At 37.4% G+C, this 26420-nt stretch overlaps 1 protein-coding gene across 1 annotated transcript in view; it reads left to right on the top strand.

Annotated features, from left to right (window-relative positions):
• The first annotated feature begins 11140 nt into the window (after positions 1-11140).
• cacna1fb (calcium channel, voltage-dependent, L type, alpha 1F subunit) overlaps positions 11141-26420 on the top strand; it is a 55752-nt gene continuing 40472 nt past the window's right edge. The window contains exons 1-5 of the mRNA XM_053503253.1: positions 11141-11445; positions 13997-14306; positions 14982-15087; positions 24566-24705; positions 25142-25284. Of these exons, the coding sequence (XP_053359228.1) occupies positions 11424-11445; positions 13997-14306; positions 14982-15087; positions 24566-24705; positions 25142-25284 (721 nt within the window). The 5' untranslated portion in view covers positions 11141-11423. The remainder of the gene's footprint in view (positions 11446-13996; positions 14307-14981; positions 15088-24565; positions 24706-25141; positions 25285-26420) is intronic.

The following is a 26420-nucleotide window of genomic DNA, read 5'->3' as shown; positions in this document are numbered from 1 at the left end:
CTGTGTGTGTGTGTGTGTGTGTGTCCCGGGTTCGGCGATAAGGAAGCGGTGATAAGCCAGAGAGGCGAGCGGAGCCCGGATGGGGAGGGATGGCCGTGTGAACCAGCGCGATTAGGACCGCCTATTGGGGGAAGCGATTGGACAAGCAGCCTGCCTTTGCGACTGAACAGGACCGCTCACCTAAATACTTCAGTCACACAGCAGTGTTGCATTGTGGACAGTCTGTGATTCAATGTCGCCTGTCTTGCATTGTGAGTGTAAAATACATGCTCGCGTGGTGTTGCTTTATTTGATTTACTGTTGCATTTGTCGTTTCTTTTTTCTCTTCAAATTTAATTAGTACAATAAATTTCTTCTAATGACTGGTGCTAAACAGCAATAAAAGGCAAACACGTATTCCAGAATTAATTAAACTGGTTATTAGCCTGCTTACGTTAGACTCTGTATTATGTTTAGTAATTACATTGAAATAAATAAGGCATGGTATTAAACTGATATATGCGCGCACCACCGCCTATACAGTATCTTACCATGTAGTTGAGCTGATTAAACACTTGGGTTAAATAACATCAGTAACGAGAAGCACTAAGCTCGAAATAATATTAATCTTTATATCGCTGTATTATTTCGCCAGGGTTTAGTGCGGTATGCGGTTTTGGGACGTAGCCATGGTGACAGGTAGGCATGGTAGCCTGTTCCCTCTGCTGCAATGCTCTGCTGCCCCTGTAGCTCAGTGCTGACATCAGCAAATGCGCTCCCTGTTTACGCTCCTCCATGACGTACTGCCCCTAAAGCCACTCGCAGCATCGCCCCCACTTCCGGTTCAAACCGACGGTCATTGCACCGGTTCGGGAAAGCGCGGGACACTGCAGGAGCACGCAGTGGGTCTGGTTTTGTCTTAAAGCTACTACGCCTGCGCGTTGTCCCCGTGTCGCTTTACCATGGAAACAGAAGTATCCTGGATACCGTGGATCGTGGAATGAGTGTGCTAAGCTCATTGAATCACCACCCTGCGTGATACGTCATTTTGGACACTTTTTGGAAAGAAAGTTTCACATTTCTTGGTTTTTTTTTTTTTTTTTTTTTTGGTAATTTGGTCACTTTTGACCAGTATATAATCGCACAACAAACAGCCCCTTTTATCTGTAATACATCTAACAACTGTATTACTCTGTACTCCCTTTCCATATATAATATATACAGTTATTACACACACACACACACACACACACATATATATATATATATATATATATGTGTGTGTGTGTGTGTGTGTGTGTGTGTGTATATACTACTCACAATAAGTTAGAGATATTGTTATTTACATAAGTGCTTTTCCTATTTGCTTTGAATTTGAATGAAATAAGTACAAGTTCCCTTTGATATTACTAATAATGTATCAGAAGAAACACCATTTTCATTAGTTTAATATTTATTACCCCCAAAATTTAGAAAATAACAGGGATAGCCTCAAATAACAAAAATTGACAATGTCAGTAGCGGGTGTTTCCACCATTTGCCGCAATGACAGCTTGACAGCGACGTCTCATGCTCCTCACTAGCCTCATGATGTTGTTCTAAGTGCTACACACAGTTCTGCCAGGTCACGTGGGGGTGGGGTACGATCATCCAGTCTCTGCTTTAACTGGTCCCAGGCGTGCTCTATGAGGTTCAGGTCAGGGGACATTGATGGCCATACCATATGAGGCACTCCAACTTCCTGAAGTCAAGCTGTGACAATTCTGCCACGATGTGGTGGAGCATTATCATCCATAAACAGAAGGTTGGGGGTGTGCTGGCGGAATTGGGGGGATGATGTGTTCTATGATGTCTCTGAGGGAAGAACGTGCAGTGACTGAGTCATGGTGGAGTTGTTTGCAAATGGTTTGTCTGTAAACCCTAGTATGCCTCGCATCTCGTAGGCAGGCCTGCAGCTGTGTGGCAGTTGCATAACTGAGTGCATAGGTCCTTAGGTACTGGTTATCTGTCACTCGTGGGGCTCCACTCCTGGGTCTGTCATGAACTCTGCCAGTAGTTCTGTGTCTTGATGTACACAGAACTACTGCTGATGACACTTTGAGAGACACCAATTTCACAAGCAACATCTGACTGCCTGCCACTAACCCGAAGGTGCACCATTAAGTGACGTCGTGCGTTCAAGGCTGTTAGAATGAACCCGGAATGACTTACTGACGATACCAGCTTTTTATACCCACAGAATGTTGAAATTGATGCCACATTGAAAAAGGTTGTCTTTTGAAACTGGCCCCAATATAAGACACACCTGTACACAATGAGATCATTACATGAAAAACACAAAATGAGGTGTGTCTATCACTCCAATACAATTGCCTTCCTATCCCAAAAATGTACGAAGTGAGTATGAAGTGAGTATATATATATATATATATATATATATATATATATATATATATATATATATACACTCACTTACTGTAAGTTAGTAGTATATATATTTTTTGCTGATACACACACACACACACGTGCATATATATGTACATACATATATATCCTGCAATCCTATCCTACTCATTGCATAACCGTGTTACACACTAATTACTGCATTTAATATAACTTTTTTAAACCTGAACCTTAAAATTTGCACAATGCCTATATTTGCACTGAAGTATAGGCACTACTGTTTAGTTGCTAATTACCTGTACTATGCAATGACAATACAGTTGTACCTAGTGTGTGTGTTTGTATGTGTGTGTGTGTGTGTGTGTGTGTGTGTTATGTTATATGGCAGCCAGTTGTGTAGACTTGTACCTGGCATAACTAAACCAAAATTGCTAAAGTCCATTACCATGTACAGAATTTGCGTTATGCAGTCCATACTGACACGCATGTAACCACATGCAAACTAAAATACATAACCAAATCTAATTCAAGAGGCAAATGCATTTATTTAGAGTCTAATCAAACAATCTGTATTGTGTCATCTAATAAGAAATACAAAAATAATATCTGGGAATTGCTCATAATATGCATTATAAATAAATTCTGATTTTTGCCTTTTATCAGAACCCATTAAAGTATCACCTGTCACGAATATTAAAATATTATTTCGTTATTTGAAAAGAAAAAGTGGGTTGTGATAGTGAGAGTTTTCAGAAAAAAAAGAGATAAATTGATGATAGCAGTATGAATGTGTCAACATTCTATTAATATCTAATATGATGTGAGGTTTACTGTAATATTGTCATTTTAAAAACAAGTCCCAAATTCCAAAACTATTATTACTACAATAAACACATCTCCATATCTTACTAGCAGTAGTTTTTGATGTTATGCTATAGGTGCCATATTTTACAAGTTAACATACTGTAGGTCTCTAGGGTCTCTAGGGCTTTAAGTGCTCAGACTGAATAAACCATCAGATAATGCATTGTTTAATACCTCTATCTCCCTTTTCTTTCACTCCTCCTTCAAATGTGACATTTTAGTGTCTGCAATGCCACACCAGAGAACAGCAGAGCTAAGCAACAACCTGGAAGAATTTTCTTATGTGATGTCACATCAGGAGGAAAAATCTAATTGGCTTAGTTAAATTTCAGTGAAAACGAAAAATGGAAAAAAAAAAATCACAAAAGGCAATTTTTTTCCCCCGGCTTCTTCTTTGTACACACAAATGAGCAAATATTTCCACGATATACCACCAGAGGACAGTATATATTCACCACTCTGATGCCATAAATCAGCATAAAAAGTAACTGCTTTAGGATTTCAGGATTCATGACACTGTAATTGTTTTAGGATTAAGAAAAAAAAATAGTAATCAAAAAGTAAAGTGGGATAAAGTGGTAAATAATAATTGTGAGTAAAATAATCATTGTCACTAATTAGGGAAGGATACAGTTCCAGCCTACAGTATAGCTAAGTACACAATTCTCAATGGCTAATTACTGTACAGTATATGTTTTTGGCAGGCCTGGTACTAAAACTCACAATGGCTGAAATGAAAACCAGTATATAACATGTCCAAATCCTGAAACAGTTACTTTTTAATTCCCATTTAACTAATGGGAATTAGCTGACAATTACAGTAAGATCATACAGTGATCACAATACATATAATTGTTATTTGTTTATTAATGAGGATACATAAAGTGATTTATGTGAGTACTGGAATATTAAATAAACAAGTGTATTATTACTACATTATATCACTTTCTCCACCTGATTAGAGATAAGGCTTTTGGTGTCCATAGTAATTATTTGTGATCTCTATGTATAAACAACTAGTAAACCTAGAGGTAACTAATCACTTTTTGTTGTAGAGTAGTAAGATGACCAAACTGCATTGGACTGTAAACCTACCTATACTGGCTTCTCAAAGAATAGAACTCATATTCAGCTGATGTTTAACCAGACCCTGAATATGCTCTATTAAATATAACAGTAACAGTGTATATGGTTAATTATGGATTACAGTGACACAGGATGCACATTTCAGTCAATGACAGGTCAGATGCAAATGCTAGTTACTAGTAGTTGTGTATGTGTCATGAGATCTATCAACAACGTCAGATAGTGTAGCATGATTTGAATATTTGCATTAAATATTGCTATTACACAGAAATCATTTTGTAAAAACCTTTTCATAGGAATGGGTCAATGCACCAGGCCCAGCTGTGTGAGGTATTCATAGCACTCTATTTACACATAAGCTTTCATTTAATAGTATACAAGGTCCATGTGCTAGTGCTTTTGTTTAAGTACTAGTGTTTCCTGATATTAGATAACTGATGAGTCTATGGTGGCCTTTATGGACAAAGCACATACAAAAGTGAAAGCACAAACATTACAGAAAGTTCTGTATTTCCTGATATTTTTCTTTGAACCATATTAAACTTAGCATGCTCCCCTTCTTTGTCTGTTTGAATTCGTTTCAGTCTTTCTTATTCTTTATATGGCAATATTCCCAATGGTTTACTGTGGAATGCATGTAGACTATGTGAATGGTGCATGCCTGGTTATGTAGTGACTTAGATGACATGATGTACCCCTAATATGCCCTTTGTGTAGTTCTCATAATGGTTGTGGGTGTTGGCTTAGTCACTAGAGAGGGTATAGAAAATAATCAATTGTGTTGCTTTGCAGCATGAAATGAAGATAGACACTGTTTTAGTTTTATCCAGCTGCATTTAATGCTACTTACTGTAAACTTCCAAGTGAAAGATATAAAACCAACATGTCAGAAACACATGCCAAACAGTGGACTACGGTTCGGAAGATCCCAGGTTTAAAACCCCACGACCACCAAGTTGTCCCTGTCGGGCCCTTGAGCAAGGCCCTTAACCCTCAACTGCTCAGATGTATAATAAGATAAAAAAGTAAGTTGCTCTGGATAAGGGCGTTTGCCAAATGGCCATATGTAAATATAAATTTTCGGAATTCTGAAAAAACAGACTTACAGATTTTACGAAGGATCACTCTCCTCCTAAAATGACTTGTAAACTCAAACACAGCTAATAAGGTTTTAGGTTGCCTCAACACAATTATAAAATACATAAACTTATTAATAAAAATATTAAGCTCGATTACAAATTCTAATTCCATCTTGAAAAAGTAAACTTAAATGTATTTCAAAATGCGTATTTTATTAAAGTATTTTAAAGCACTGTTTTCTTATGAATTAAGACATATAGACATGACTAAATACATTTAAGGCAAAGTCTTGTCAGTGACACTTTTGATTGTTCCAGCTAAATGATTAATAGCTCAGTAATATACTTTTTTTGTTTAGTTTTTTTTTGTGACATGGAATATGCTATGCAAATCTGTCTGCACGGCTGCAAAGGTGACCCTGGGTGCATGCAGGGAACCTGTGAAAAATGAGAAATATATTTATCTGCCAAGAAAGAAGCCAAAAGCAAGCACCATCACCAAGGCCAAATCTGTCTACTACCAGGAACTGTGTGAGCAGGTGGAGACAAACGATGGAGAAAAGAGTATCTATCAATTGGCAAATGCATGTGTAGAAACAGCACAAGACCTTGACCAATTTGTTTCTGTGAAAGACAAATACAGTCAGCAGCTCCAGGGCACACATGAAATTCTACAATCATGGCAGCAGTATTTTAACAAAATATCAACTGCTTCATCTCAGATTGGGCTGACCACTAGCATCACCATGCCTATTTTCCAGAACAAACTTAACCGGTGGAATGCTCCATCCCATCATTTATTAACACACCAAGATGAATAGCCCAATTTTCTCCATGAAACCCTTACAGACAATGGTGTGAACTGGGTACCCCAGGTATTTACAGTACAATGTCCTATGGGAAGGCAAAGGACCAGAAGACATAGATTAAGATCAACTCAAAAATATTTAGAGAATCAACCTATGATCACCATACTTTTTGTGTGGTTCTGTAAAGGAGAAGAATCCATAATAGAGTCTATGGCCAGATGTGACAAAGGTTGTTGAGGTGCAAGTAGTGAACTGCAGTTTTGAAATTTTGATCTGTTAAATGTCTTGATGCATGTTTGACTAGTAGTAATTTTCTCACGGGAACTGTGGTGCTTTTTGAATGCATTTATGACGAAATAGAGACTCTAAACAAGTTGGGCACCACTTTCTGTTTATGTGTATATGTGTGTTTTCTGTTCATGTGTGTGTCCTGACCGGCAGAGCTGACTCATGGGAAACCACGAAATGGGAACATCATTCTGAATCATGAGAGTTTCTCCCAGGAGCTGTGAAGTGTGTACACTCTCACCATCCTAAAAAAGGAGGCCTCCAAGATTCTGTTACAGTAAATCCAGGGTAATAAACCCTGCTTCTGATTATGCAACAAAATTCAGGACTCTTGCTGCTGATATTAAATGGAAAGTCTGCTTTGTATGATGTGTTCTACCAAGGTCTCTCAGATTTTCTAAAAGATGAACTGACAGTCTGAGAGATACTGATGAGCTAGATACATATTTTCTTACACATTTTATACTAATATACATAGTTTTCTTTTGATTCTGAACAGCTGCTTTACGCCAATGACCATTGTTAAAAGTCCTATACAAATAAATTTGAATAGAAATTAAATCAAACAGATAAGCTAGTCAATTTGGCTATCTAGATAGAAAAAAATGGTACTAAAAGCACCAACAAAGAGCATCAGTGGGAGTAACTTGCATCAATTCTTTCGACCCCAGTAAGTCATGACTGGAGACCCCCCTTTAGAGTTAAGAGCAATGTGAACTGTTCTCATAATGCACCAGGCAGAGCTGAATCACCTGAACCTACACAGATTACCAGTCGCAAGTTATCAGCAGAAAGGCAAAGACGTTTTCAAGGTACCTGCATCCAAATTATTTTCCTGCTATCTATTAATTCATGTCCAGGTTAATAAGCAGAGGTTGATAAGCAGTCTCAGTTCCTAAATGTTTTTATTGATTCGATGTTGCTACAGAATTCATTGATGAGGAGTTGATCCCTCCTGCAGGTTAGATCAAAGGACAATTTCCTACATCGTGTGACCCATAGAACTAAACCAGTTGATATGGTGATCTCATTTAACATCTATATCAGTTTTCATTTCATTTGCTTCACAAGTTCTTTTAACTTTGGGTTTCAGCTGGGTAAGTCACCTCAGCCTACATGTTGATTGGTCCAATAGAAAAATTCCTGAATGGAGCACTCATTGCTTATTTGTCTCAGATCTGCTGCCACTCATTCCCCTGAAAGCCCTGTAGATTAAGAATAATCTCCTGACCTGTCATCCTTAAGGAGGTTTTTAAGAAGATCCAGGCCACATCCCTTCCTCACTACCTGTATGATTGTGCAGTAGATCTCCTCCTGGAAACATGTCTTTCAAGTGATAACTTTTTTTCTGGCCCAGAGATGTAGGCTATAAAGGAATACTTTAGGGAGCCTCTTGCTACAGGCATCATCCGACCATTATCATCACAGATAAAACCCTTTGACAATGCATTCATTACCGAGGGCTTAATTAATTCAGTTTAAAAAACAGATACCTGCTTCCCCATGCTTCAACCAATAGTGCCTATAGGCAGTCCTATATATACATAAATAAATGGCGGCATGGTGATGTAATGGTTAGCGATATGGCGTCACACCTCCAGGATCGAGGGTTTGATTTCCACCTCATAGAGGTTGCATGTTTTCCCTGCCGTAGCGGGATTCATCCAGGTACTCCAGTTTTCTCCCACAGTCCAAAGACATTAATTTGCAGATTAAGCAAACTGTCATTCCCAAATTGTCCATAGTATGTGTGTGTGTGCGTGTGCATGCCCTGAGATGGACTGAAACCCTGTCCATGATGTACCTTGCCTTGTGTGCAAAAACCCCCGGGATAGGCTCCAGGCCTCCTGTGACCCTGTATAGGATAAGTGGTATGGATGAATGAATGAATGAATTAATTTATACTGTAGATCTAGTAAGTTGGATCTTTGTAACACCTACTGTACCATTTGGTCTGTAGTAGACAGGGCGAAGAGTGGAAGACTGACTTTAACATCCCAGTTGAACAGTTCTCCAGTATTATTCAGACTTGGTTATTCAGACTTTATGTACTGTATTTGCCAAAAGCAGATAGAACCGAAAAGGTTAAGGCATTTGAGAATAGCTAACACCATAAAATAGTAAGCAAATGCAGCACTTTTCTGGGGTTTACTAACTTTTATCAGAAATTCATCTGGGGCTATAGCGTTGTAGCTGCCCTGTTACACTAGCTAAACTCTCATCATCCTTTCTACTTTATTACACTTTTTGAAAGACCTCTTTACCTCAGTTTCTGATCTTCCCAGATCTAACCAGACTGGTAGAGTTGGATTCCTCAGATGATATGGTAGGGGCAGTCACGTCAAAACACTCGCCCAAAGACAATCATTGTTACTCAAGTGCATTTTTCTCTTGATGCCTTACCTTCTCTGAATGGAATTAGGACATTGGCAGTTATGTTATGCTTAGAAAAATGGCACCATTGGTTGAAGGGTTCTGAGTAGACCTTCACTGTTTGGACCAACCACAAAAACTAAGAATATTTTCACACATCCTTTTTCATATTTTCATCAGGCTTGGTGGGCCAGGGTCCAAAAAAGGGAAAGTTGATGCTTTATCCTGTCAGTTTGTCTTTTATGAAGGGGTAAATCTAATTTCATCTTTATTTAGCCAATCTAAAAACCAGATAAGAGATTAAAAGGATTGCTATGGACTCCATTGCAAATCACCAAATCTGTTCCTGATAATTGTGCCATAACAACCTGTTTCATGTGTATAATAAGTGGATAACCTTCTGGCCAATAGGATAGGTAAGTGCTGGTCTGCATTTTAAGTTGGCCCATTTCACATAACACTGTGAGGTCTTAAGAAGAAATTTGCAGGCTTTATCCAGGTCCAGTGACAATGCACCTTGAAGGCCTGAGCTGAGGGAACCATAGCCTCCCTCTCTAGGGTTGACATCTGACTCATAATGTGATGCGTGACATGGAAGAGGCATGCTCAGGGGTGGAATGTGATGACAAAGTTGCTCATGGCACTGACAGAGTTGCTCCCAGCGCTGCTACCGATGCTCTTCCTCCCAATTTTTGACTTGCATCATCTTTCTGAGCTTTAAATTTGTTAGCAGGGTGTTGAAGTGGAGGAACATGTCAGTTGGTGCATTGAAAGAGACCTAGTTATCACAGGATTCCAGCTTTTTAAGCAGATAGAACATTGTCATGAGGGCTGGTTCATTCCAGCCACATTTAACTGCCAAGCTCAAGAAATTTCAGTGTGGTCACTGGAGTACTTTTTGCGATGAGGGAAGAGCTTTTCCTGATAGCATCAGATGTTACACAAGAGCCCCATGTAATGTAAAAAAAAAAAATCCTGTAGATTTGACAGAAATTTATTGGAATTCTAGTAAACGGATATAAACAACATATATAAAGTAAAATTTAACATGGTATAAAGTAACAATCCAGTAAATATACTCTTCGGGCCAGGGACGTGCACAGACATTTTGAGGGGCAGGGGCTCAAGTAAAATAAAGGGCACTTCTCATAATTACGTATTTTTTTTTCTTTTTTTAAACAAAAAAGTATATATATTAATGCAACACTGACTTTCTTTAAAAAAAAAATATTTAAAAAGTTATTTTTATCTTCCTCAAACTCATGCAATTGTTTAATTTTCAACAGATGTCTACAAAATAATCAGTTCACACAGAAACCATGGTCTCCTTAGTATTCACTAGGTTTATAGAGCAGCAAAGGAAAGCATTCCACAATGTGCATGTTTTGAAAACGGGGGATGTTCGCTTCAGAACTCCTGACCTGATATTTAGATATATTATTCTTCAATAAATATATTTGTTTGACTGGGAAGCTGTGCGCAAACAGGAATATATATTATTTTTCAAAAAACAAAACAAAAAAAGAAGCACCCCAGAAAAAAAGGGCACTTTCTCTCCGGGAATAAAAAGGGCAGGTGCTCAAGCCCCCTTTGATCTCTATGTGTGCACGTGCCTGTTTCGGGCCAATGCTAGGACTTGCACAGACATCCTCCTGAATTATATCTCAGAACCTTAACAGGGATCCATCCCAACTAGGGCAGCTGATTCTAAGCAATTATGTAGTGACCTTAATTCAGTAGTAAAATACAGTATATTGAATCAACATTAATAATGGTTGTGCCTTGTAGATTACAGTAATTTACTTTTAATATGTTTAGGGGTGTTTACTGTGTAGTTCACAGCACTTTACATAAGTAATGTACTGTTAAATGTTAAGGAATTAGGCTACACAGCCTCTCAGCCTTTCTCAGATTCCTCTGGTTAGAATTAATCCCGAAATTTAAATATTAGATAAAGTATCTGTCTTCCCTTAAACGTTTATAAGAGATTTACCTACGACAGAGCTTTAGTGGGTGCATTCTGGGCGGGTTGCTTGTGAACTGGGAGGATTTTAAAGCTTGATAGTAAATCCAATCTGGCAACCCTGCTGTCGACGCTCCATATATTCATCCCAGAATCCCTCCCTTTAATAAGTTTCCAGGCTGCTGTTTGCTCTAAACCACCTGTTTTGCTTTAATCCCGATTTGCAGGCTTAGATAAGATAATACGCAGAGATAAATAGAGAATGAATGGTTATACCCTGTAGTGGCAAACCGCGACGGTCTCATCACCAGATACAAACTTGAGCTTCTCTCCCGCCTTTTAATGGAGGCGTTAGAGTCTCGGGGATTTGCTCTTTAATTTATTCGAGTTCAATTCATGCGCCAAGAAAAAGCGAAGTCGAGACACAATAACAGAAGAAGTGCTGTGTGTGTTATTCGGGTTGTTACAATTGAAGGTGAATTTTTCTAGAATACACACACACACAAACGGAGCTGAGGGCAAACTGACGGTGAGCGTCATGCACTGCGTTCCGATGAGGTGAATGGGAGCGAATCCGACATGAATGAGGAGAACCGGAAAAGTAAGTCGACAATATTCCCTACAGTCCTCTTTTGATTTTTAACGCACATCAAATGAGGTTCAGATTACACGCTTTTCGGGAAATCTTCGTGCCTTTGCGCGTTTCGTGGGAATAATTAAGAGAAACACGGCCAATTATAGACGCAGAAATATTCACCATACAATTCGTAAGGAGAGATGAAGGTTAGGAGCTGTGCTGGATTGGACCAGATGTTGCTCTGCTACTGATTTAAAGAATGCCACTCTGCAGATTGTTTACATACTGTACAACAAGCAATTACACAACAAGTGTGTAATTTCAAATGATTTTATAGAAGTATATGTGGTAATTATCCTAGGTATTGCATATTAGACTATAATAAATGTAACATAAAAAAAGTGATCTCCAGATTTAGATTTTGGATTTATGGATTGCTAGTGCAAACTTAGGCAGTGCAAATAAATTCTAAGCACTGTATATCTTAAAAATAAATAAATAAATTCATATCTCTGTCATTAGGTTTAGAAGATTGTATAAAGTGCTAATTTATTTTTAAATACTCCAATAAATTCTTCATTTGTTTGCCTGCTTGTTAAATTTTGGCCAACCAATGTTTAATCATTCTCTGAAAAAGGATGACACTACAAGTTTGTAAGGATTGTAATATTGCATTCAAATGCAAGATCATCTGTGTCGGTTCCATTGACATTTACAACCTAACGTATACAGTATCAGAGTAAGAAGCATGTTTTAAATCCAGTCTCGTATCAGTCCATCATTTCCAGATCGTCAGACCAAAGCTCAAACATGGATCACTCCCTCATTTTGTGACTATAGAAATAATGTTCTATAAATTCAGAAAACGATGCCAGTTCGTAATGCAGCTTTACTACAGAACATGCAATTGTAATACCGTAAAAGCTGCATTACTGCTGAGCTTTTAGTCAGTGAACCCTTAAAGAAACCTCTTTTCAGATTTACATCAATCCAGGAAGGTAATGTCGCAGAGATTATCTACCCAGATATTTATAACCAATGGTTTATACTTGTGATATGCACCTTATAATAACTTATTGGTAAAAGTTTTACACAAATATTCTTCATGTAACATTCAAAAGCTGATGATTAAACGAGGCCTTGTGAGGTTGGAAGGTCTGTGTTTTTCACAATAACACAGTGAGAATGCCGGTAAAAGTGTTTAAGAAAGTATTTTATGAAATAATCAAAACAGCATAGACCAGCTCTTTAGATGAGTTGTGGGCTGCTACAATTTGTGTATCAGAGGGACTGTGATTATAGTGACTAACAATTCTTATAAAAGTGACACAAACATATAACCTACTTGCTTTTATCTGAATTATTTATTTATTTATTTATTCACTGCTTACCTGTTTAAAGTAGATCATAGATCTAATCATAGAGCAAATAGAGGTCTGTTCTCCATAATATGAGTTCTGTTTCATTTGGTCTTTATGGAAATGAGGGAGTTACACAGATTTATTTTTACAATATTCTCTCTTTACTGATATATTGTAGCTGGGCTGTGTTTAGCCAGCAGCTAGTCAAATGAGTCCACAGGTACTAGAGTGCTGAAAAACCTCTGTCCCAGAATCCTGTTCGTTCACACTCACTCTGTCCTTGCATGGAAGTAGGTCACATCTGTCACAGTGTGGCTCAGCTCACCTATTGTAAAAATCTCATCTCCTCACCACAGTGCGCAGTGGCTGATTAGCAAAGATTTGCTTTCAGTTTTTTTGCAGTAAGTGATAGTCACTGCTGATTTTTCAATGTAAAAAAACAAACAAAAAATAAACCCCACAGACTTTTGTATTAAATTAGTAAATGTACATCAGTCAATTTAAACAAATAAAAAATTTAATTTAATTATGATTGTTTTATATAACCACAATTAAATAGATTTTTACACTAATAAATACTGTATACTGAAAGGAATTTGCAATTTCATAAAAAAAATTATAAAAAAATGAACTGAGCTTGATATTTAAAAAATGCCAAACGATGGGATAAGCTAAACCAGTGTGCTGTTCTATAAGTTAACGTGCAGTGAATTGACTAGAAATTCATACAGCAATATATTGTACATGCAATGAACAAGCTTTTTTATTTTAATACTCACAGTAAATTCTTAATCATATGCTATTAAAAATGTTCCTTGGATAATACATTTGAGAGCAAAAAAAAAGAGAGAATGTTTTAATTAATTTTTTGATTTTTGGGGGGCTCTTAAAGGCAATGGCTTGTGTTTGAAGGCAGTAGTCTAGATGCAATTGAAAAACCACTTTTCCTAAAAAGAAAAACATGGTACATTAGAGGCCAAAACTACACACAGGTGGTTTGCCTAATCTGATTAGAGAGCCATAAAAATTAAGCAGGTTCTTAGACCATGTATAAATATGTAATATCTTAATATGCCAACTTTGATCTGACCAGTTAATATGAGGTGTACGCTGTACCTAAAGAACAAATGAGTCTAGCAGAAATATTCCAGCTTAATAGTCCAGCCAATTTCATTTACATCTTATTGAATAAGTTTTAAATTTGTTAATTTCAGGTAATGGGTACTCCAAAGAGATGGAGGAAGATGGAGGAGAAGGGGAGGAGGAAGAAGAAAGTGGAGAAGAAGGGGACAAGGAAGGAGAGGATGAGGAGGACGATTGGAAAGGCACTGGGGAGCCAAGGATTAAACGCACAGACACAATAAACTCAAACACTAGTTCTACAGGGACACAGAGAAAGAAAAGCCAGCATGGCAAGAAGCAGGTGCAGGGCACTAACCAGGTGCAGCGAGCACCAAGAGCGCTCTTCTGCCTTAAACTGAACAACCCTATTCGCAGAGCTGCACTGTCAATAGTTGAGTGGAAGTATCCTTTAACACTACCACAATTTTTTTTAATGTTCATACATATTCATGAGACACTCAGTATTTGAAAGAAATGAATAGATTTTTCTCATGTGCTGAGATTTTGTGATTTAAATTTGATAATTCACTTGATGATTATAGGTTCACCTTTTAAAGTGAAGCTAAATTAATACTATTTAACTAACAGGTTTTGTGACTTCCGCGGTCTATGCTTGATCTTGGCTTAGGCTGCACTGTAATTAGTGATTGTACAATTGTAGTGCTGAGTGTGTTACACCTGGCATTCAATTGTTGTGCTGTTTTCTACAACTCAAAAATACAAAAAGCACTTTTTACACCATAAAAATCCATCATGAGTATCTTTAGTAACTCAAAAATATGTAAATATAGACAGAAATTAAAGCATTGAAAATTATTTATTGTCTCAGTACTTTATTTTTAAAAAGCATAGTCAATTTGTGATTTGAATTTATGGTTAGAGGAAAAAAAACTGCCGTGATGAACAGGTTCTTGGGTATAAACTCAACCACTCAAGACTCTTGGGGAACCAAAATGCTGTGCTGGTGATTGGTTTGTCTTAATAAAACCAGTGATTATAACCGATTTGCTTTAGTTCAGTTTTACAATGTTACTTTTTTCAAAATAAAAAAATTGCCGCCTTAACTCAGATGTTCAGACCTTTTGATATCTTTATCCTCTTAGCCATTTTTGCAAATTGTGTGGCTCTGGGAGTATCCAAGCCTTTTCCAGAGGATGACTCCAATGCTACTAACCATAATCTGGTAAGTAAAAATGATCTCAAAGTAATTAATGAGAAAATTCAGATAATTAAATTTGTAACCAAACCTGGATGGGCCAGCAGCAGTGATATACTCTACAGTCTATTGACTGTTGACTGATTGTCTGTCTTGTTGTTGCATAGAAAGCTTACTTTTAAAGTGAGCAACAGTAGAAGCAAGTAAATGATTTTTAAATGTGCCATATTCAGCCTTTACAAAAATAAATTGTAATTAATATAATGGGCACACTTTGTACTTTATATTTAATATAATAGGCACATTTTGTACTTTGGTTGTAAAATTATAATTATACAACACATTGCAGGTAATTCTGCTGCCTAAATCTTAGCACTATAAATTCTTTCACAGTTTTTTTTTACCAGTTATGTGTATTATTGTATTATTATTTCTCTATTTTTTTATTAAAAAAAAAAAAAAAAATGACAGCTAGCTATATAGACACGTTTAAAGAAAAAGCAAGATTAAAGGCAGCATGTTGACCAGTTACAGCTTATAATCGTAGAATTTGGAAGAAAACAACATTAAGGACAACCTGGCCTCATACTAAATTAGGTTATTCTACAAGACTTATCCTAGACAGCACACATACTATACAGTATGTATCACTACTAATCTATGGGGTTGAGATTTGGAGACTGGCTACAGTAGGCCACTCCAGGACCTTGAAATGCTTCTTACGAAGCCACTCCTTCGTTGTGTTTGGTTTCATTTGACCATATGACATGCTCTCTAGCAAACTTCAGACGAGGCTGGACATGTACTGGTATAAGCAGGGGGACACGTCTGGCACTGCAGGATTTGAGTCCCTGGCAGCGCAGTGTGTTACTGATGGTAGCCTTTGTTACTTTGGTCCCAGCTCTCTGCAGGTCATTCACTAGGTCCCCCCGGATTTTTTACAGTTCTTGTCATCATTTTGTCCCCACGAGGTGAGATCTTGCGTGGAGCCCCAGATCGAGGGAAATTATCAGTGGTCTTGCATGTCTTCCATTTTCTAATTATTGCTCTCACGGTTGATTTCTTCACACCAAGCTTCTTACCTATTGCAGATTCAGTCTTCCCAGCCTAGTGCAGGTCTAAAATCTTCTTTCTGGTGTCCTTTGACAGCGAATTTCCCAAGAGAGAATTACTCTTTGGTCTTTGCCATAGTGGAGTTTGGAGTGTGACTCTTTGAGTTTATGGACAGGTATATTTTATACTGATAACAGATGCCATTAATAAAGGTAACAAGTGGAGGATAGAGGAGCCTCTTAAACAAGAAGTTACAGGTCTGTAAGAGCCAAAAATCTTGCTTGTTTGTAGGTAACCAAATTCTTATTTTACAGAGGAATTTACCAATTCATTAAACAATCCTACAGTGTGATTTTCTGGATTTATTTTTTCTTATTTTGTCTCTCACAGTTGAGGTGATAAAAATTAAAGGCCTCTCTCATCTTTTATTTTTTTTTTTGTTGCACAATTGGTGGCTGACTAAATACGTTTTTGCCCCACTGTATATATCCCAGAATCTTGAACCTATTATACCTTTATATATATATATATATATATATATATATATATATACACACACAGTGGGTACGGAAAGTATTCAGACCCCCTTAAATTTTTCACTCTTTGTTACATTGCAGCCATTTGCTAAAATCATTTAAGTTCATTTTTCATATTGACAGAAAAACACAGAATTGGTGACATTTTCGCAGATTTATTAAAAAAGAAAAAGTGAAATATCACATGGTCCTAAGTATTTAGACCCTTTGCTTAGTATTAAGTAGAAGCACCCTTTTGATCTAATACAGCCATGAGTCTTTTTGGAAAAGATGCAACAAGTTTTTTACACCTGGATTTGGGGATCTTCTGCCATTCCTCCTTGCAGATCTTCTCCAGTTCTGTCAGGTTGGATGATAAAAGTTTGTGGACGGACATTTTTAGGTCTCTCCAGAGATGCTCAATTGGGTTTAAGTCACGGCTCTGGCTGGGTCATTCAAGAACAGTCACAGAGTTGTTGTGAAGCCACTCCTTCGTTACTTTATCTGTGTGCTTAGGGTCATTGTCTTGTTGAAAGGTAAACCTTCGGTCCAGTCTGAGGTCCTGAGCCCTCCTGAGATATACCTGTACTTGGCCGCGTTCAACCATACCCTTGATTGCAACCAGTCGTTGTAACTTGTAGCATCTTTTCCAAAAAGTCGCAAAGAATCTTATTTCTCATCATCTTGGAGTCCTCTATGCGTTCTTTCATGTGTCTTGCTCTGAGGAGAGGCTTCCGTCGGACCACTCTGCCATAAAGCTCTATCTGGTGGAGGGCTGCAGTGATGGTTGACTTACTACAACTTTTAAAAATGTCAATACCTTTGTGAATCATGTTGCATTTATTTGTAAAATATGACACTGATCTGACTCCATATAAAACTTATTGTTTGAAAAAAGCAAACACAAATCATATATTCTTCGTGTAATCTGGCTGAAAGATTAAAAAAAAAAGTTACTGGTGCTGAGCTGTAAAGCAATGTGCTCATTGCTGTTTTATTTCCCACTTGCGGGCTGTGAGGAAGAGAATCTGGACTGCATGCTGGCTCAGCCAGACTGTGATATTTACTGTTTATTATTCCTCTGATTATTCTTAGCGATGGTATTCAGTTTGACGTTAAAGTTTCTTAGCTTGAGTCATGTCTTCATTATTCACACATGACATTAAGAAGCTAGCTTTTATATGTCAATATTGTTGTTAACTTTCGATAGTAAAATATTTGCAGCCTGAAAGATCAGACCTAAATTAATAAAGGTCATAGTTAACAAAGACTATCTACAGAGTGGCCAGGGGCTACAGCGTTGTTTCAACATCCAAACATCGCCTGGGGGAATTTGGGATTATATGATGTCCCAGGTACATATTGCTAATAAGCAAATGCTTTCCATGCAACACCTTAATGATGTCACTTGATATATAGGGACATCGGCTAGATGTATGTGTGCTGTTTGTAATGTAGTAAGCTACAATCTAAAATAATTTTGGAAAAACTCCTATTTAAGGTCAATAATGAACATCAGCATACAGTTTAGCCGAAATGTAAGGAGAATAGAATTCAAAATAGCCTTAACTGTTCTGTGGTTGATTCTCAAATAGCATAAAATGAAAAGCCAATGCACAAGTGTTTAAAATCCATTTTCCACACCCCAATCAATGCTCTTGTTCAGTGGTTAGAGAGGGATATGGGATTTAGTCCTATGTTAGAAGCTAGTTAATTTTGTAGCGTGCATTAGCTGTTGAAGTGAGTCATGACTCTGTTAGCATGTTGGCAGAAGCTCATGCTCATGTAGAATGAACTTGAGCATAAGCTCAATGAAAGACAAAAACACAACAAGTGTTTTTGAGACAATTTAGAAATTAGAGGCAACTACTAAGGAGACCTAGACAAAGTTTCTTGCTGAAAGTGCTACCATGATTGGTTTCTGGTACCGTGTACTGGCTCTAAGTTTTTTAATGGTATGCAGTACCGGACTGTGCTAGTCTAAATTCACTTATGAATATATGACCAAACGTCTGTGGACACCTAACCATCAGACGTGTGTTCTTGTTGAGCATTTAAGTCCAAACCCGTATACTTTATAACTGCCTCATGTACAGTAACAGTTCATGTCAGAGGTGACCAGTGGGGCTGTGGTTAGCGCTATGTGCTTATTACTCAAGCTCGTCCTAACAAACATTGGCAGACATGTTTTTGTGGATTGAATTTTGAGAAATGCAAGCATATTTGTGAGTAGCTGAGTCTGTCAGCCGAAACAATCAGTGTCACCACTGAATCCCACAGAACCAAATAGAACCAAAATAGTTACCCTCTGCCCTGGCGACCTTGTGTTATTTTTTTTATTTCTGGAAGCTTCTATTATTATTTAACAGCAACGGATTAACTTGTTCATATTTGTGGTTACTGTTTGTGGAGATGAAGAAATGAATTTCCCGGTCAGCTCAATATTATAATGCTCTCCAGCCAAGTCTATAGAGCACATGTGGTCAATCCTCCATCTTTCTGCATGTGGACTGTAATCTCTTTGAGTGCTTCAATTTATATCCAATAAAAACAAGCGGTTCTAATCTCCCTTTTCCCTATGATCCAAATGCTGTCTTGGTGCTTTGGCCTTTTTTATTTACAAAGTATGACTGCTTTCTAGTTCTCTAGCTGTGATTTTGTTGTGATGATCTTAAAAGAACACAGGATCCTAGCTAAGGATTAGAAAGTCTGCATCAGCCTAATGAATTGTGTGCTTTGTATGGGGAGTTTGGGAGTCAGCAGGTGATGCATGCCCTTGCTTCCTTTGAAAGGTCATCAAATATGAAGAAAATGAACAGATCAGAAAAAGCCCTTTGTCAACACTTTTAAGTGGAGGCTTAAGTTAATTAGCTAATTAAAAAAAAAAGAAGTTTTTTTTTAAACCCCATGTTTATCTTTTATGAGAATTGAGCTTAATGGACCATACATAAGGGGAAAATCTCAGAACTGTATGAGTACCATATATTCAGGGGGGACATGCATGGCATCCCTTTAGTGTAATGCAAGTACTGTACAGTTAGTGAACCAAGCAGTTGTCAGATATGAGGGGTTACCATAGGGCTTGTAAAAGAAAGCCAGAGAGAGAGAAGTCTAATAAGGTTGCACATCACCGCACTGTTGGATACTCATCCTTCAGGCATAGCCTTCTGCCAGTCCAGTTGGAGCGGCTGTATATGGAGCGGTGGAGCAGTCCAATTTCCATGCAAATGAAGCAAAGCAAGCTGCTCTACTCATTAACACTTAAATACAGTATATTAAAGAAATCTGAAGATAACCTGAAGAAACTGGAATAATGGAAATGCATGTGAGATGGTCTTGAGTGTAATAACACAGTCTCTTGCAGAAAATTTTCCTGATTATTGTGATTGTTTTGGGCTCTTTAAATTTATTTCTAATATTGCTGGTGAACTTGTTTATACTACAGTGCATGGATTTATAGCATAATCAAGTTTGCATGCCAATGAATATGCTTTGTTTAGATGTCCATAGTGAGGCACAAGTTTAGTGTTTGTGTGTAACAATCCGTTCAAACTTTATAAGCTTCCTAAACAAACAAAATTTTTTACAACAAACTCTGTGGAGAATTGCATGCCTTGGTCGTAGTTTGATATCAAGATTCAAGATTCAAAGAACCTTATAAATCCCAAAGGAAAATTGCTCAACAATAATGTATATACAACATTTGGCAGATGCCTTTATCCAGAGTGATGTACATTTATTTTATTATACGTCTGAGTTGTTGACAGTCTTGTTCAAGGGCCCATCAATGTTAGTTTGGTGGTGCTGGGGTTTCAAGCTTCTGTGACCTTCGATCCATGGGCTGACAACTTAAATACTGTGCTACAAGCCTAGTGCATCTGATGGTACAAGGTGCAAGTTGTTTGGTACAAAATACAAGGCTGTGTGTAAAGAAAATGCATAGTAAGTGATTGTGATTTACTAAGCAAGAATTTACTATTTGACATTTAAAGTCAAATAGACATTCGTATTTACACCTTAGTGAAATCCCTTTATAGTTACCTTAGACCTTATTTAACCTCAATTATCCAGATGGTTGGGGGCTGTCTCTGTTCCCGGCTTACAGGAGTCTGCAGCCCCATGTTGCTTCGGGTAGAGTGCCTTGCTCAAGGGCATAAGGGCACTGGTGCAAAGTAGGACATTTTAACCCAAAGCCTAACAACAGCCACTTACCGTCTTTAAAAAAGCTTTCCTGAAGAATGAGATTCTCACCTAGGTGGAATTTTTCCAAAACAAATCCCTTAACTAAAAAATAATATCCTACTGGGAAAACAGATATGAGGTTACAAAACATGAAGTGGTTGTACTGTGAATAAGTATTGGCTCCCTGGATTTTCTTTAAAGTCATACAAAAAGGTACAGAACCATCTGGCTTCTCCCAAATATAAGGACAGAGAATGGCTTTATATTTGGGAGAAGGGCAAAGTAAAATTCAGAAGGACGTGCTGAGAGAGTGTTTGGAGGAGGGTAAGGGAAGATTGTAACTGCCCGTTTGGTGGCTGCTTTAAATGCTGTTGTTCTGATAAGCAGCTTACTCTGCTTTTCTCACTCTGTCTCTCTTCTACATCACTCCATCACTCATTTTTGTCGCTACATCTCTCTCCATCCCCCACTTTCTCTCGCTGCACCACTGTGTGGATGCTTTAAGCCAGATCTCTGATGCCAGGTGCAGAGGGGGAGGGATGTAGTTAATGAGTGTGTGTGTGTGTTTGTGTGTGTGAGAGAGAGCCAACTCATTTCTCTGATCCTTCTGCAATATTGATACCTCATCATATTATAGTAGTTTTCATTAGTCCAGTATTATAAAATTTATGTAGTTACACTTTTAACAGACGGATGTTCAGTGTTGAAATGTACACATTGTTGTTTGCCTTTAAAACAATCCCTTTACTTATTGCTGGCATTTACAAGTATAGTACCACGTAAATATAGTACAGTATAGATTGCCATTAAGGTTATATATAGTTATATAACTTATATAGAAGTTTTTTTATGGATTTTTTTTTTCTCATTGAGGCTTTGGAACTGGGTACATGTAAGTAATGTATACATACATAGTTCAGTTCTCTTGGCAGGTGTGGAAAAAATGCTGAAAAGTGAGAATGCCTTCAAAAATAGAAGTATAGTTTTTTAAATTTTATCACTTAACAAAATAAAAAGTAAACAAACAGAAGAGAAATCCAAATCAAATCAGTATTTGGTGTGACCTGCAAAATATAGTAGTAGGTACACTTGCACACAGTTTTTGAAGGAATTTGGCAGGTAGCTTGATCTTTAAATCTGTCTGTCTCATCATGTCATTCCAGACAGACTCGATGATCTTGAGATAAGGGCTCTGTTGGGGCCAAACCATTACTTCCAGGAACCCTTCTCTACGCTGAAGATAGTTCTTAATGACATTGGCTGTATGTTTGGAGTCATTGTACTGCTGCAGAATAAATTTTTGGCAAATCAGACACCTCACTGATGGTATTGCATGATGGATAAGTATCTGCCTGTATTTCTTAGTATTGAGGACCGCATTAATCCTGACCAAATGTCCAACTCAATTTACAAAAAAGCAGCCCCATTGTTGCCTGCATACATTCATCATTGTATTGCTCTCCAGCCGTTCAGTAATCAACCTGCCTCCTGCTACAGCCAAATATTTCAGATTTTGACTCATCATTCAGAGCATGTGCTGTAATTTTTTAGCATCTTTGTTTTTAATGCATTGTTTCTACGTTACTACTGGTTGTCTTCATGCATTGTTGAGTCATTTAGACATGTTTCAACATTCAATTCTTCATTGAAGACCAATTTTGGCTAGACTTCTCCGGACAGTAAATAGGTGTACTTGGGTCCCACTGGCTTTTGTTCTTTGCTAATGGCACTATTGGGCATCTTCTTACAGTATGTCGAAGGGAAGTGAACATGATGTGTCTTTCCTCTGCTGAATTAAGTTTCCTTGGCTGACCACTGCGTCTACCAGCCTTAACATTCTACTGTATGTGCTTTTTTAAAATAGCTTGAACAGCATATCGTGAAAACCCAATCTACTTTGAAACTATCTACTTTGAAAACCCAATCTACATTGAGATTATTGTCAGCACCTTGCTGATGCAGTATAGCTACCTTTCATCGTATTGTGTAGTCTACCTTGTAGTCTTGCCATGGTGTATGATCTGTGACATAAAATGGTCTCCTCACCTTGGTAGCAGAGTTTTCCTATTCCTCACCCACTTTTAAGCATCTTACCCAGGTGTTTCTGTTTCAGTTAATGATTGTATTTCAACCTGGAATTAATGTGGAATTAATGATTATTAATAATTTGTTAATCATACACCTGAGTCTGATTATACAAAACTCCTGACTTTGTGCAAGTATAAGAATTGATGCTGGTTGGAAGCCAAAGGGTAGGAAACCAGAGCACCTTAAGGAAACCAACAAAGCATGGAGGGAAGAGGATATATAATCACAGTATTATATACATTACCAGTAAAAGGTTTGGACACACCTCAAACTAATGCAAGATATAATACTGTACATTTAAAATATGCAATAATCTCCTTTGAACAACTGGTATTGAGATGTGTCTACTACTGTACCTATGCTCTTTAAACCTTTCATACCGGCTATAATCCGAGGTGCTGTAACTTGGCGAGTTTTGAGGCTGGTACCTTTAAAGGAACTTCTGCTCTGTAGCAGAGATTAGTTTTGATCTTGCTTTGCCTGGGATAGTCTTCATGAGAGCCAGTTTCATCATGGCTTAATGGGTTTTGCAAATGCTCTTGATTAAACAAGGCAGCAGTTTTGGTTTTATTATTACAGTTCAAAAGGTATAGATTTGGTTTGTTGCCACCAGTGATGATGTTGCTCCAATGAGTAAACCAAAGTCACTCTCTCGATAAAACAACAACAACAACAACAACAAAAAGCTGTTAAATGCTCACTATAAAATAAAGCACTATATGAATAACATTGAATTAAATGGCAAATAGAGCACAGAAAGAGAGTGGTGGATTTCTGACAGATTGTTAATCCTTCAAAATGCTCACTAATTCCCCATCCTTATTTTAAAGTCAAATGTGTTGGATCATGACTCTCTCTCTCTCTGTTTCGTTCCTCTTCTTTTTCACATTCTCATGTTTTAGATTCCCCAAAAAAACACTATGTAACACGAATTTTGTTCATTGATATTAAGTGTTATTTCTCAATTGCTTATGTTTTAAAAGTCTAAAAAGGGAAATTATTCACTTCAAGATTTGCTTTTGTGACCTGGTTAATGAAATTTAGAAATTAATCTGTTTTCTGTGTGAAAATGACTAAATTTGCACATTCATTTAATAAAACAACATATGCATCAAGATTTACATCTATTTATACTAAAGTTATACAAAAATAAACAGAAATGTTCAGAACTGAGTAGTTTTAAGGGATTTGCAACTGAAATATAAATCACATTCATGTGTCAGCCCCCACGTGGCCTCCCATCATGTTTTCGTTATACGCTCCTCGGTAGCGGCATTTACAATCCGGTATGCTGAAATATGACTTCACACATTTTAGCAGATGCTGTCACCGGGTATTTTTTTCCTTATGATAAATTGGTTGCATACAAAAGTATTCTGGAGGAGAATACTTGCAGCTTCTAGATGCCGTCTCTTATAAATTCAGGCAGTTCTGTCTGTTCACTGTTGCACTAGAAGTGTCAAGTGGTAAGCAGCTATCTACTCTATGTGCAAATGCCATGCAGTGTTTTGGACTTTTTAAAGAAAATCTCAGTTGACGAGCCAGAGCCAAGTCAGAGCTTATGCTTTTAAACGCATTAATATGAGTAACGCCCAAACACACACACACACACACACACCAAATACGTATATCAGCTTGATGACATTTCTTCCCTATCATGTGCACAGGAACAAGTGGAGTACATCTTTCTGATCATCTTCACGATAGAAACCTTCCTCAAGATTTTGGCCTACGGGCTGGTCATGCACCCCAGCTCCTACATCCGCAATGGCTGGAACCTGTTAGACTTTGTCATCGTCATTGTAGGGTAAATTAGCTTTGTCACTTTCCATTCTCACCGTGTCTGTTCTTATTTAGATAATAGCTCACTTTAGTATGTATGATTATTCATATTATATATTCAGGTGGTATAATACTGTAATACTGTAAATCACTTTTTTCTCTTCAGTATCCAGTATTTTCGAGTAATTTCAGTTTCTTTTCATGTCCTTCTTTAGCTCTTTCTGGTCTTTATCCTGAGTTTCTTCATATTTCTCTTACTTCTTTTACTTTTAAAATAATTAGACATTTTGACTAGTACTTGTAAATATAAGTAAGGGATTAAAAATATATAGTAATAACTTGAACATAAAACAGTTTTTTAAACTTTAGTTATTTGTGGATGTATATTATATATGTGTTTGGTTGCATGGAGGATTTCCTTAGTAATGCAAACTCTTTTTTTTATAATTGCATGTGTGCAGGTTGTTCAGTGTGGTATTGGAGACTGCAACCCATAAACCTGGGGAAACGCTACACATGCCAGGGAAGCCAGGAGGCCTGGATGTGAAAGCACTTAGAGCTTTCAGAGTGTTACGACCTCTCAGACTTGTCTCAGGAGTGCCCAGTCAGTTTGTGTGTGTGTGTGTGTGTGTGTTCATGTCTTTTGAAACTCAAAGTCTTTTATTTGTCTTGTATTAATGATTGGCACAGTAGGTTAGGGCCTATAGTATGTACACTGAAATGCCTTGGGTAGAGCCTAGCTGCTGCAAATAAACACCCTAAACACAGTAACTAACTCTGGCTTGTATTTTATTACCGGCTGAATAAAAACATGTGTATGGTGGCATGACAAATTTTTAGACATTCATTATGCCTATAAGAGACAATACTTAATTTAACCTTTCACGGTATGAAGTGTGCACTTCCAGCACAAGCATTTCTGATGATCACATCAGTTTAATTCCTTCGTATTAATGCATTTAACTAAAGTTGTTTTGATTATTTTTATCACAGTTGCAGCAGGTATACAATAAGTCTTAGTTAAGATCCATTAAATCATAGCAAGATGATATTTTTGGTAGCTGCTTAGCCTGAGGAAATTATGGTTTGCTTCTTTTTGCCTCCAGCTAACACAGTAATGTAATCTTGACATAAGCTCTAAAAAGTCTGTTAGCACTGCACGGCACAACTATCTACAGCATGTATGAGGATTGAGTATGTAATATAGAACGCCTCCTTTCTCCAGGCATAGACCAAATTACTTGCATCATTCTGTTTTTTTGGTAACTATTTCTGTCCATGAGAGTAGCTCTTATTCTAGCCATTTTGTAACTAATAGCATGCAAAGTACTCTAACTAAAAGGCTGATTGACCTTGATGATAGTATTAGATTTTATGTGGCACAGTACACCTTGTGGCATTTGTGCCTCATTCAATAGCTGTAGCATAGAAACATGACTAAGCCCGAGCCATAATTCCAGCCTCTGGAGTTGTTTAAAATCTTTACAATAGGTTGATTTATCTCTGTAGCCAGCAGTAATGTTATTGTACATTAAATGATTTATTCAGAGCAAAGCCAAAGAAGCTTGTTACAATATGCGATTTTAGCTTAATTTATAAAAGCAGCTTTGGGTACTTTTTAAATATTTTTTTATCAGACACTTAAGGTTTCATTGTATTTTCTACATTAATGAATTCTTGAAAAAGTATTCATTAAAAGGTGTATACAGAATAAAAACTGGGTAAAATTTATTCATGTGT

This window comes from Clarias gariepinus, chromosome 9, assembly GCF_024256425.1.
Source record: "Clarias gariepinus isolate MV-2021 ecotype Netherlands chromosome 9, CGAR_prim_01v2, whole genome shotgun sequence".
Lineage (NCBI taxonomy): Eukaryota > Metazoa > Chordata > Actinopteri > Siluriformes > Clariidae > Clarias > Clarias gariepinus.
The sequence above is the reverse complement of the archived record's forward strand: the minus strand, read 5'-3'. Positions and strand labels throughout refer to the sequence as shown.